This window comes from Sceloporus undulatus, chromosome 1 (assembly GCF_019175285.1).
Source record: "Sceloporus undulatus isolate JIND9_A2432 ecotype Alabama chromosome 1, SceUnd_v1.1, whole genome shotgun sequence".
NCBI classification, from domain to species: domain Eukaryota; kingdom Metazoa; phylum Chordata; class Lepidosauria; order Squamata; family Phrynosomatidae; genus Sceloporus; species Sceloporus undulatus.
In genome coordinates this window covers 21,032,617-21,045,615 of record NC_056522.1, presented here as the reverse complement: position 1 = coordinate 21,045,615, position 12,999 = coordinate 21,032,617, and the positions used below count along the sequence as shown (strand labels likewise).

The window sequence follows — 12,999 nt, the reverse complement described above, 5'->3', positions numbered from 1 at the left end:
CATAGAGTTGGAAGAGACCACAAGGGCCATCCAGTCCAACCCCCTGCCATGCAGGAAATCCAAATCAAAGCATTCCCGACAGATGGCCAACCAGCCTCTGTTTAAAAACCTCCAAGGAAGGAGACTCCACACACTCCATAGGAGTGTGTTCTACTGTCAAACAGCCCTTACTGTCAGGAAGTTCCTCCTAATGTTGAAGTAGAATCTCTTTTCTTGTAGCTTGCATCCATTGCTCAGGGTGCTAGTCTCTGGAGCAGCAGAAAACAAGCTAGCAGTGAGTTATTGATTACATTGGTTCAAATACATGGCTATGCATTCTGTGGGAGCCAAGATAGTGTACTGGTCCAAGTGCTAGGCTAGGGTCCTGGGAGACCAAGGTTCAAATCCTTCTCAGACATGGAAACCCATGGGGTGACCTTAGTCAAGTCACACTCTCAGTCTCAGAGCAAGGGAATGGCAAACCTCCTCTGAGCAAATCTTCCCCAAAACCCCAAAACAAACCAACAACCCAGAATAGGTCTCCATAAATCAGAAATGATTTGAAAATAGACCACCGAAATGCGTTCTATGGCATTGCTACCGGTGGACTTCAAAACAATCTCCAAATTCCAGCCACTTGCCATTTACATTTTTTAAACAAAACAAAACCATCCATGACAAAACAATTTCCCAGCAAGTGTACTTCTCTTTATTATTGTTTTTTTTAGTCCTATCCCATGTTGGGACAAAAATGTCTCACGACATTTTTCATGCCCCATACTGCCATGAAACAAAAATGACAAGCTCTGGTTTTCAGAAAATTTACTCAATTAGACTAGACACTAGAAATACAAGAAACTGACCTTATACACTAAGCCAGAAATGGGGAACGTTCAAATGTTATTGAACTGCAACTCCCAGTAGCCTTACCCAGCCTAACCAATGGTGAAGAATGCTGGGGGTTGAAGTTATGTAACATGGCAGGGGGGATCTAATTTCCACCCTCCCCACAAGCCATGATCCGAGAGATAACCCTAACCCTCAATACACTATAATTCTCACTGTACTACACAACTCATTCACTGTAAGTTGTTGTTTTTCATTGTGGTACCTGAAGGTTAAAGAAGAACCCTTTAAGAACATTGGTTGAAATTAATCCACATTCTGTATACTTTTCCTATTAATAAGGATTTAATCTACAAATATTCAAAGTTAAAATACAGTTTAAATAATTATAATCAATTCAAAATGAAGGAAGATAATGACAGAACCATACAAATCACCCAATAACTAAATTTATATGAACCTTGCTTATATCCATAGCTGTAACAATTTAAATGGAACAATGGATGAGCATGTTAAAACATACTGAACATGGAAGGATATTATTTATTCCAATCCTCTCACTGTGATGGGCTCTAATAAAAAACATTGAGGTAGGCGTTACAATTACACAGATAATTCAACAAAAGTAACCTATGTGGAGTCAAAGGCTTTCATGGCCAGCATTCCATAGTTTTTTGTGGGGGGTTTGGGTTATGTGCCATGTTCTAGAAGAGTTTCTTCCTGATGTTTTGCCAGCATCATTGTCTGAAGATGCCAGCCACAGATGCTGGCGAAATGTCAGGAAGAAACTCTTCTAGAACATGGCACATAGCCCAACCCCCCCCCCCCAAAAAAAACTATTAAAGTAACCTACTTAATAAATGTTAGCAAGGGCTATTAATTGTAAAAGGTTACCCTACCTTTTGGTTTCTGTGAGAACTGAAATACATGTACACGTGTCCCAGTGCTTCCAGCATCAAACATGATACCATAAGAAATCGTTCTTCCTGTCTCAGAATCACGTTTTTTTTTCAGGTCATCAAAAGCATCTTTTGTTTTAAAATTCAAATTCCATTTTATGTATACAACATAAATAGCAGCACATGTGAAAAGTGCAAAAGCGTAGAACAGTTTTGGTATTTTCATAGCTTGTGTTAATCGTTCTTCTTTCACTTCAAACTGGTGTTCCCCATGGTACCTCTGCATTTAAAACAAATGATTACAGATAGAGGAAGGACATGCAAAAATTAGATTGCTGAAATATGATGTAATTTCTACAGTTTTCTTATTTATTAATCTGAAGTTGCTAGGAGTTTCTGTTCACCATGAAATAGTTGTCAGTGCAAGCTCAAATAGAACCCAGTTAGTTGCAAAGTACAGTGGTGCCTCGGGTTACGAATTTAATTCGTTCCGCGGCCGCTTTCGTAACCCGAAAAGCCTTCGTAAGCCGAAAACCCATAGGCGCTAATGGGGAAAAAAGCCGCGGCTCTGCCGCGGCTCCATTTAAAATAGCGCCGGAGTTTTTTCGTAACCCGAAAAAACTTTCGTAACCCGAAACAATAAATCCCTATGGGATTTTTTCATATCCTGAAAAATTCGTAACCTGGGTATTTCGTATCCCGAGGTACCACTGTATTGTGAATCACTGACCCTTGTTGTTGCTTTTATTCTCATAGCATGCACTGTGCTTTAGACAGATTAGACAAAGCACTTTTAAAAATCATATTGTGTTTTTTAAAGTTTCCCAACAAAGAACAAGAAAAACCCAGCACAATACAAGATATAAAAAGAAACCACTCAAAGGGTCCACACTCAAGGCTGTGTGTGGGTGAATACTGACACACCACAAAATTTCAACAACTCTTATTCTTCCTTGCACCATCAACCTTGAAGAGCTTTAAAAAGTTGTATCTGTAAATGATATGACATAAATATATCAACCATCCCAAAGGACTTAATATTTTGAAATTATAATGACATCCCTGAAAACATGCCTTTTAACTAAACAAACAGCCTAGCAAGAATTCTCATTTAAAAATTTGTTCATGCAATGTAAAGTAAAAGTAAAAACACCATAAAGACCACACCTAGGTTTGGCTGGCCTATGGGCCTAAGGCAAAGCAGTAACAGGAATCGATAAGAAAAAACAGAAATGCCTTAACCCAGTTCAGAAGTCAATGATTCAAAATTCTCAGCACACCCTTAACAATGGATGGATGGTAACGATAGAGACTGATAAAGTACCTACACAAATACTGACACATACTGTTAAACTCTTAAAGCTAGTTTTTAAAGATAAGATATAATAGTATATGGCTGATGAATTCTCCAGAAGTCTTCTTTCTTGGTCAAATACAAGACCCCTCTGGAGGTGTTGTTGCTTTCTTTCTTATAGTCTGTTCAGAGGATTATGCCATGCGAAGTATCATTAGTCCCAAAATCTATTTATTTCCTTTCCTTGGGGAGGGATCAAACAGCAATTAATCAGCAATATTCAAAAGACAGATGTCACAATCTGTTTTATGAGAACATGGTGGGCATGTTATGAGGGCCGTATCCTCCAGGATTTGAAGAACCACCCTCTCAGTTATTGGAGCCATTCTGTATCACGGGAATTCATTTGTTATCTTACTTTCCCTAGATTGTGGGTACAGAATATTTGGGTACTGTTCCACCTTTGAGAGGCTTTCTGAGACACAAATCCTTAACATTAGTGTTTGAAGATTGTTTTGCCTCTTTCATCCAGGAAGACCAGGTCAACAGATAAGTCAAAACTCTACCTGCCATCAAAAGAGAATAAAATTATATTGCATCTTCTGATATTTCTCTGATCTTTTTCAGTTCAGATCATATTGGAAGGCAAACAAAACCAGATGTAAGGTGTGCAGATTAATTCACTCAAGGCTGTGTCAACATGAGTGTAAAAAGTTTGGGAAAGAAACAGGAAAAGATGATTAAAATGCTGCTTGACAGTCAGTCAGTTAAAGTGACTAGAAGACTGCATGACCTTCAAATGTTAAATCCTTGACAACTTCCAAAATACATACACAAGGGGCAGATGAAGCTAGCCACATTAGATAAAATTCCTAGTTCCTTTAACACAAACACTACATTAATGTTTGCATTTCCCACATTGCTAAATTAAATGTGAAAACTATACTGGATAGAATGTACATTCAATTTAAAATGACTTTTTTCAAAAAAAAAATTTTACTCAATTAGACTAGACACTAGAAATACAAGAAACTGACCTTATACACTAAGCCAGAAATGGGGAACGTTCAAATGTTATTGAACTGCAACTCCCCCGACCACCATCTTGAGGGGAGAGAAGCAGGCAAGAAAACAACAGGCCTCTGCCTGCCAAGAAGAAGAGCCCTCCCCCCGCCCGCCATCTTGAGGGGAGAGATAAGCAGGCCAAGAAGAAACACCAGGCTCCTGCCTGCCAAGAAGAAGAGCCCTTCCCCCTCGACCGCCATCTTGAGGGAGAGAAGCAGGCAGAGAAACAAACAGGCCTCTGCCCTGCCAAGAAGAAGAGCCCTCCCCCCGACCGCCATCTTGAGGGGAGAGAAGCAGGGAAGAAACAACAGGCCTCTGCCTGCCAAGAAGTAGAAGAGCCCTCCCCGCCCGCCATTGAGGGGAGAGAAGCAGGCAAAGAAACAACAGGCCTCTGCCTGCCAAGAAGAAGAGCCCCTCCCCCCGACCGCCATCTTGAGGGGAGGGAGAAGCCAGGCAAGAAACAACAGGCCTCTGCCTGCCAAGAAAGAAGAGCCCTCCCCCCGACCGCCATCTGAGGGGAGAGAAGCAGACAAGAAAAACACAGGCCTCTGCCTGCCAGACAGAAGAGCCCTCCCCCCGACCGCCATCTTGAGGGGAGAGAAGCAGGCAAGAAACAAAACAGGCCTCTGCCTGCCAAGAAGAAGAAGAGCCCTCCTCCGACCACCTCTTGAGGGGAGGAGAAGCAGGCACGAAGAAACAACAACAGGCCTCTGCCTGCCAAGTTGAAGAGCTCTCCCCAACCGCCATCTTGAGGGGGGAGGGAGAGAAGCAGGCAAGAAAAAACAGGCCTCTGCCTGCCAAAGAAGAATAGCTCTCCCCCGACCGCCTATTGAGGGGGAGAGAAGAAGCAGGCAAGAAAACAACAGGCCTCTGCCTGCCAAGAGAAGAGCCCTCCCTCGACCACCATCTTGAGGGGGAGAAAGAAGCAGGGCAAGAAAACAACAGGCCTCTGCCTGCCAAAGAAGAAGCCTCCCTCGACCAACCATCTTGAGGGAGGAGAGAAGCAGGCCAAGAAACAACAGGCTCCTGCCTGCCAAGTTGAAGAGCCTCTCCCCCGACCACCATCTTGAGGGGAGAGAGCACGCAGGCAGAAACCACAGGCCTCTGCCTGCCAAGAAGACAGGCTCTCTCCCCCGACCGCCATCTTGAGGGGAGAGAAGCAGGCAAGAAACAACAGGCCTCTGCCTGCCAAGAAGAAGAGCCCTCCCTCCACCACCATCTTGAGGGGAGAGAGCAGGCAAGAAACAACAGGCCTCTGCCTGCCAGAAGAAGGCCCTCCCCCCGACCCGCCATCTTGAGGGGAGCGGAAGCAGGCAAGAAAACAACAGGCCTCTGCCTGCCAAAGTAAGAGCCCTCCCTCCGACCGCCTCTTGAGGGGGCGAGCAGCAAGAAACCAACAGGCCTCTGCCTGCCAAGAAGAAGAGCCCTCCCTCCGACCCACCTTGAGGGGGAGAGAAGCAGGCAAGAAACAACAGGCCTCTGCCTGCCAAGTTGAAGAGCCTCCCTCGACCGCCATCTTGAGGGGAGAGAGCAGGCAAGAAACAACAGGCCTCTGCCTGCCAAGAAGAAGCGCTCTCCCCCCGACCACCATCTTGAGGGGAGAGAAGCAGGGCCAGAAACAACAGGCCTCTGCCTGCCAAGAAGACGAGCCCCTCCCCCCGACCGCCCTCTTGGGAGGGGAGAGAGCAGGCAAGGAAACAACAGGCCTCTGCCTGCCAAGACGAAGAGCCCTCCCCCCGACCGCCATCTTGAGGGGAGAGAAGCAGGCACAAGAAAACAAAACAGGCCTCTGCCTGCCAAGAAGAAGGCCCTCCCCCCGACCCGCCATCTTGAGGGGAGAGAAGCAGCAAGAAACAAACGCCTCTGCCTGCCAAGAAGAAGAGCCCTCCCCCCGACCGCCATCTTGAGAGGGGAGAGACAGCAGGCAAGAAACAACAGGCTCTGCCTGCCAAGAAGAAGAGCCCTCCCTTCCGCCCACCATCTTGCGGGGAGAGAAGCAGGCGAAGAAAACAACAGGCCTCTGCCTGCCAGTTGAAGAGCTCTCCCCCACCGCCCATTCTTGAGGGGAGAGAAGCAGGGCAAGAAACAAACAGGCCTCTGCCTGCCAAGCACGAGAGCTTCTCCCCCGACCCGCCCATCTTGAGGGAGAGAAGCGGCAAGAGAAACAACGGCCTCTGCCTGCCAAGAGAAGAGCCTCCCTCTGACCCCATCTTGAGGGGGGAGAAGCAGGCAAGAAACAAGGCCTCTGCCTGCCAAGTGAAGAGCTCCCCCGACCCCCATCTGAGGGGGAGGAGAGAAGCAGGAAGAAGAAACAACAGGCCTTGCCTGCCAAGAAGAAGAGCGCTCTCCCCCGACCGCCATCTTGAGGGGGAGAGAAGCACGCACAGAAAACAACAGGCCTTCGCCTGCCAAGTGAGAGCCCTCCTCCCACCCCATCTTGAGGGGGAGAGAAGCAGGGCAAGAAACAACAGGCCTCTGCTGCCAAAGAAAAGGCCCTCCCCCGACCCCATCTTGAGGGGACGAGAAGCAGGCCAAGAAAACAACAGGCCTCTGCCTGCCAGAAGAAGAGCCTCCCCTCCGACCACCATCTTGAGGGGAGAGAAAGCAGCAAGAAACAACAGGCCTCTGCCTGCCAAGAAGAAGAGCCCTCCCCCGACCACCCACCATTTGAGGGGAGAGAAGCCGGCCAGAAAACAAAACAGGCCTCTGCCTGCCAAGGAAAGAGCCCTCCCCTCGACCACCATCTTGAGGGGAGAGAAGCAGGCAAGAAACACCAGGCCTCTGCCTGCCAAGAAGAAGAGCTCTCCCCCGACCCACCATCTTGAGGGGAGAGAAGCAGGCAAGAAACAACAGGCCTCTGCCTGCCAAAGAAGAAGGAGCCCTCCCCCCGACCACCCTCTTGAGGGGAGAAGCAGGCAAGAAACAACAGGCCTCTGCCTGCCAAGAAGAAGAGCCCTCCCCCCGACCCCCATCTTGAGGGAGAGAAAAGCAGGCAAGAAAACAAACAGGCCTCTGCCTGCCAACGAAGAAGAGCCCTCCCCCCGACCGCATCTTGGGGGGAGAGAACGCAGGCAAGACAACACAGGCCTCTGCTGCCAAGAAGAAGAGCCTCCCCCCGACCCCATCTTGAGGGGAGAGAAGAGCGCAAGAAACAACAGGCCTCTGCCTGCCAAGAAGAAAGAGCCTCTCCCCGACCACCATCTTGAGGGGAGAGAAGCAGGCAAGAAAACAACAGGCCTCTGCTGCCAAGAGAACAGCCCTCCCCCCGACCACCATCTTGAGGGTGGGGAGAGCCAGCAGGAAGAAACAACAGGCCTCTGAAGAAGAGCCCTCCCCCCGACCGCCATCTTGAGGGGAGAGAAGCAGACAAGAAACAACAGGCCTCTGCCTGCCAAGAAGAAGAGCCCTCCCCCCAACCACCATTTTGAGGGGAGAGAAGCAGGCAAGAAACAACAGGCCTCTGCCTGCCAAGAAGAAGAGCCCTCCCCCCGACCACCATTTTGAGGGGAGAGAAGCAGGCAAGAAACAACAGGCCTCTGCCTGCCAAGAAGAAGAGCCCTCCCCCGACCTCCATCTTGAGGGGAGAGAAGCAGAGTGTTTTTTTTTTTGTTACTTGCTTTGTTGTATATGCATATGTATGCTGTAAACCGCTTTGATCATAGGAAAAGCGGTATACAAATAAAACATATTATTATTATTATTATTATTATTATTATTATTATTTTTCTGCACTCTGTCTTCTTATGTTCTGCTTTCTAATATTCTTAATGAAGACACCAAACTTTTAAAAAAGCATTTGTAGCAGTGTAGCCAAGGGTCCGTAGGGGAATTTTATTATGTTGTTATTAGCTCAAATATTGCAAGAGGGGCTGACTACAAGAGCCCACCGAAATCGCCCTCCCGATATGTATACGGAGTAGACCAGGGGATTCCAATAAATAAAGCTGAGACAGATATTAATAACTAGATGTCTAATTTATTGAAATAGGGGAAAAACACATGCGTTTGCGCATACACTCACACACACACTCAGGACTCAGGAAAATTAGGGTTGGAAAATGGGAACAGATTTCAGGCGTCACTAATGGAGATGCTTACCAGAATGTAGATTCCCTCCGGGAAGTGAATGGAGTGATGGACAGTGAGACAAGTCTGCTCCGCAACCTGGGTTTGAGCAGAAATGCCGGCTACCAGAACAGAGGTCCGACTGACGTGGAGTGAGTAGACCTTGAAAATGGTGCCCTGAGCAGCCAAAGTGGGGACTTTTTATAGGCCAAATCTGGCCTGAGGCAAAGAGGCTGGTTTGGCCGAAACAAAGGTGTTCTAAAGATTTTCTTTTCACCTGGATGTCTGCTTTAGATAGTATAAAGGGCTTATGCCACTCGGACAATAGGTTCGAGGAGGAGGTTGATAGCTTCAGGGAAGGTAATCCTTTTACTCTTCCCAGCCTTAAGATAATCCCTTCATGCGACTTCCCTGGACCCTCTGAGATGTTAATATGGGAACTCCCTTAGGGGAGGTGTACATGTCCTCTCGCTTTGCCAGTAATGGCGGACAGGCTAGGAGTCTGGCCAGGGGTCATCCAAGGGTTATCATTGATTCCAAAATTTATATAAACAGCATGGGTAACAGCAGTACTTATAGAAATGGCCTCTTTGTGTAGATAAAAATCAATTACTTAACTTGGAATACAACATTTGCAGTAATGTTTTCATGGTTTCTGTGAAAGCTCAAAGAAAAATGTTATTAAAGGGAAATTGTTGGGTAACTTTGAAAAAAGATTGGAACCTGTTTCTGTCTTGTAGGGCGAGTAAAGAGAAGATTTTGGTTGCAGAAACTGAGGCTTGGAGCAAATTTGTTCATCTATTTAGGTCAGAATATTATAAAAGGTAGATGGTGTTACATTAGAGATCATATATTATACTGAGCTTTAATTTTTTTCAGGCATGGGAAGTAGGAAGTCAAGTGGAGGATAGTTTATGTCAGTTGAATGTTTTGTTTTGAGTGGGATGTCTTTTAGTTTTATATAAGGGGAGGGAGTTGGTGGGAGGGGGTAATGTAGTTTTATATGTTTTTTAATTTTATGTAAGATTATGTTTAGTATGTAATTAGGTGGGTTTTGTGAAGTCGAAGGCTTTCATGGCTGGCATCCATAGTTTTTTTGTGGGTTTTTGGGCTATGTGGCCATGTTCTAGAAGAGTTTTGTCCTGACGTTTCATCAGCATTTGTGGCTGGCATCTTCAGTGAAAGATGCCAGCCACAGATGCTGGCAAAAGGTCAGGAAGAAACTCTTCTAGAATATGGCCACATAGCCTGAAAACCCCACAAAAAACTATAGGTGGGTTTTGTTTCTATGTGTATTTTATGTTTTGAAAAACTATTTTTTTTAAAAAAAACACACCACAATGTTTATAGGAGTTCTTGAGACAACTTAATATGTTACACCAATCCAACTTTACATGTACTTCCACATGAGAAAGAATGTACATACATTTGACAATATTCCTCCTACTGCTGATAGATCACTGCTTTTTCAAACAGATATCTTAACCTCAAATGAAACAGATGTTTGGTTCCAAATTACCCCCCCCCCGCCCTCCGCCTGCATGTAGGAGTTGGCTATTTTGAAAGCTGCCTTCACCCAAGCAAGAACAAGAAGAGCCTGTACCTACATCAAGAGGCAATGGTTATTACTTATTTTTTTAAAGCACTTCAGAGACAGCTAGTGCAACCAGATATTCAGGTGCACAGAGACTCTGCACCTTTCATAGTTGTGTAGGAGAAAACATTTGAGGGGATACAGCCCATTCCTCTGTCTTTCACACCTACACAGACAAAGTGTACTTCTCAGAGTGCCTTCCGATCCTGTTGTTGTTGCTGTTTGCCTTCAAGTTGTTTCGGACTTATGGCAACCCTAAGGACATATCATGGGGTTTTCTTGATAAGATTTGTTCAGAGATTTACTATTTATTCAATCAATTTTTCCACCAGTATTTACATTTTTATATATCACATCATTGTATACTCTGTTGTATACTCATCTCTCTCTATTTCTTCTTCTTCTTCTTTTGGTCCTGTGATGTTTCCATTCTTGTCTTCTTCCAATTCATCGATTATTTTTCTTTCTTTCTTTCCTGTATTATTTAACAGACTGGTCGATACCTTTTTATATTTATTCACACAAACCTTGCTTCTTCTCTTGTACCCTTGTTTCATTTACTTAACTTTGGTCCACAACCAAGCGGGGAATTGAGTTGTAGTCTCAATTGCCTAGAAAGGTGGTGGAGTCTCTTTCTGTGGACATCTTACAAAAGAGGCTTGAAAGCTACCTGCTGGGGGTGTTTTAGGTGGAGAGCATGGCAGTTAAAGCAGTGTCAAACTGGATTGTTTCTCCAGTGTGGATGGAAACTTATTCATGAATAATGCAACCTCTTCGGCTGTATCCACAATGCAGAAATAATCCAGTTTGACAATAATTTTAACTGTCATGGCTCAATGCTATGGAACTGTAGGAACTGTAGTTTGTTGTGGCACAGCTAAGTGTCTCACCAAACTACAGTTCCCAGAATTCCATAGCCTGGAGCCATGTCAGTTGAACTGGTCGAAATGGCATTATTTCTACAAGTGTGGATGCAGCTGAAGAGGTCAGTTAATTCATAATTAAGGTTGCATCCGTACTGGAGAAAGAATTGAATTTGACACTACTTTAACAGCCCTGGCTCGATGCTGTGGAACTGTGGGAACTTCAGTTTGTTGTGACACCAGTGCTCCCTGACAGAGAAGGGTAAATGTCTCATACAACTACAAAGCCCTGAATTCCACAGCATTGAGCAAGACAGTTAAAGCGGGACCAAAAGTGCATTAATTCTGCAGTGTAGATGCAGCAAGAGATGAATGCAGGGATAGTACACTCATCTCTCCATATTTGCAGCTCTGATTATTCACGGATTTGATTAATATGTTCTCTCTAGGAATATCTAGGTTTTTCAGTGCAACTCTATGGTCAACTTTAACTAAAAGTTGCACTGAAAGACCTAGGGAGTCCTATAGAGAATACTCTACTAGGCCTTTGTAGATCCTCCAGCGCACTTCTATGGTCAGTGTCTGTTGGACGTTGACCACAGAGTTGCATCGGAGGACCTAGAGATTCCTAGAGAGGTGTCCTCTCAGGTAAAAACATGGTGTTTTTGTTATTTGTGGTTTTTCCATATTCACGGGGGTCTTATGCCCCTAATCCTAGCAAATATGGAGGGACAAATGTATTTAAGGAGGGCAGGGAAAGCAATTTCACAGGATTTCAGTGTTACCATGCCAACATCTACAGTATCAGTGGACCATGCCAACAACTATCAGGCCAGAAGGCACAGAGAAGCCATTGAAATTCATAAGCATCTGGATAATTTCAACCAGAAAGAAGAAACCCTTAAAGTGAACAAAGTTTGGCTACTAGTCCTGAAGAATAGCAAAATGGGGACTCAGCAAATGCAAATGGGAAACCACTCAGAGTCAGGGGCTTTCCCAGCAGATAATGATCACCAATTAGCAGACACTAATCCTCTTTTGCATATCCTCCCACCTTGAGGCCTTGCCATTCAACAACAGAACAATACACAGATTAACATGGAAATCACTCCTCCCTACCCAGGGTTACACAGTATATATATATACCCACTTTTTCCAGGCAAGCATTCTCACAGATGCTGGCGAAACATCAGGAATAAACTCTTCTAGAACATGGACACATAGCCCGAAAAACCACAAAAAACTATGAATGCTGGCCATGAAACCTTCAACTTCACGTTTGATTTACTTCTTTGATGAATTCTTGAGGTTTCCATATAGTCTGCTAATGCTGAAACTAAATATTCATAAAGATTCTCATAATTCGTCTCTTTTAATCCTCTTAACTTGAGAGAGTTTTCTCTTTGTTTTATTTCTTCCAGAGCTTTCCAATCAAGTTTTGTTTCCTGTTGTTGAAGAATAAATGCTGTTCTTTCGTCAAGAGATTGAGATTTTTCTTCTAATTTATCTGTTCTTGTAATAGCTTCATTTATCTCCTTTACCACTTCCTCCAAAGATTGTTTAATTCCTTTCAGTTCCATTTTTAATTCTGATTTTATATCTTGTTTCAAATCTTTTCTTAATTCCTTCATTTTCTGTTTTAATTTTTTTCCATCTCTCTCCCATTATTCTCCATTTCTGCTGTTTAGCTTTTAATTTCATCTATGATCAAAAATTTTTCTGATGAATTTCTTCTTTGGGATTGTGCTGCTACCTTTGCTGCTGTAGTTGATCTACTATTCATGATTATGGTTAGATTAATAGTTATTTGTCTTTTACTAGTTACATTTATTATTTATCTTTTATTATTTAAGTAACTAAATAATAAGTTGTATTGTTTACAAAATATATTCCATTAATTATCAGTCAATTCAAAAAGTAACAAGCCAAACAGATAGGTCAGTTAGCCTGGAAGTTTCAAGGAGTCAAATCAAGTTCATTTCTTCAGTCAAGTAGATCAAGTTAAATTGAGTTCTTCAGGGTTATTTTCTCTCCCTATAAATTTCTCCACTTTCAATTTCTTCTTCTTAATAATGTTGCAATATTCAATATCCAAAAATTATTGTAATCCCCCAATTGGAAGAGCTCTGCTCCAATTTAGCTTTAACCCTCTTCTCTTTAAATTTCACTCTTTTGTAACCTTTTGCAACACCTTGCTTTCCTTTCCTCCTTATTGTCTCTCTCTACCACTCTTTCTTCAGGGGAACTGCTGGACCTCTTACCCTCTCCCTCCACCACTCCCTTCTCCTTCTGTGTCATGTCTTTTTAGATTGTAAGCCCGTGGGCAGGGAATCATCTAACTAAAAGATTGTATGTACAGCCCTGTGTAAATTTACAGTGCTTCATAAATAAAGG

At 44.1% G+C, this 12,999-nt stretch overlaps 1 protein-coding gene across 1 annotated transcript in view; it reads right to left on the bottom strand.

Annotated features, from left to right (window-relative positions):
• Positions 1-12,999, bottom strand: part of LOC121921217 (ectonucleoside triphosphate diphosphohydrolase 6-like) — a 57,154-nt gene that overhangs the window by 27,311 nt on the left and 16,844 nt on the right. The window contains exon 2 of the mRNA XM_042449005.1: positions 1,725-2,004. Within this exon, the coding sequence (XP_042304939.1) occupies positions 1,725-2,004 (280 nt within the window). The remainder of the gene's footprint in view (positions 1-1,724; positions 2,005-12,999) is intronic.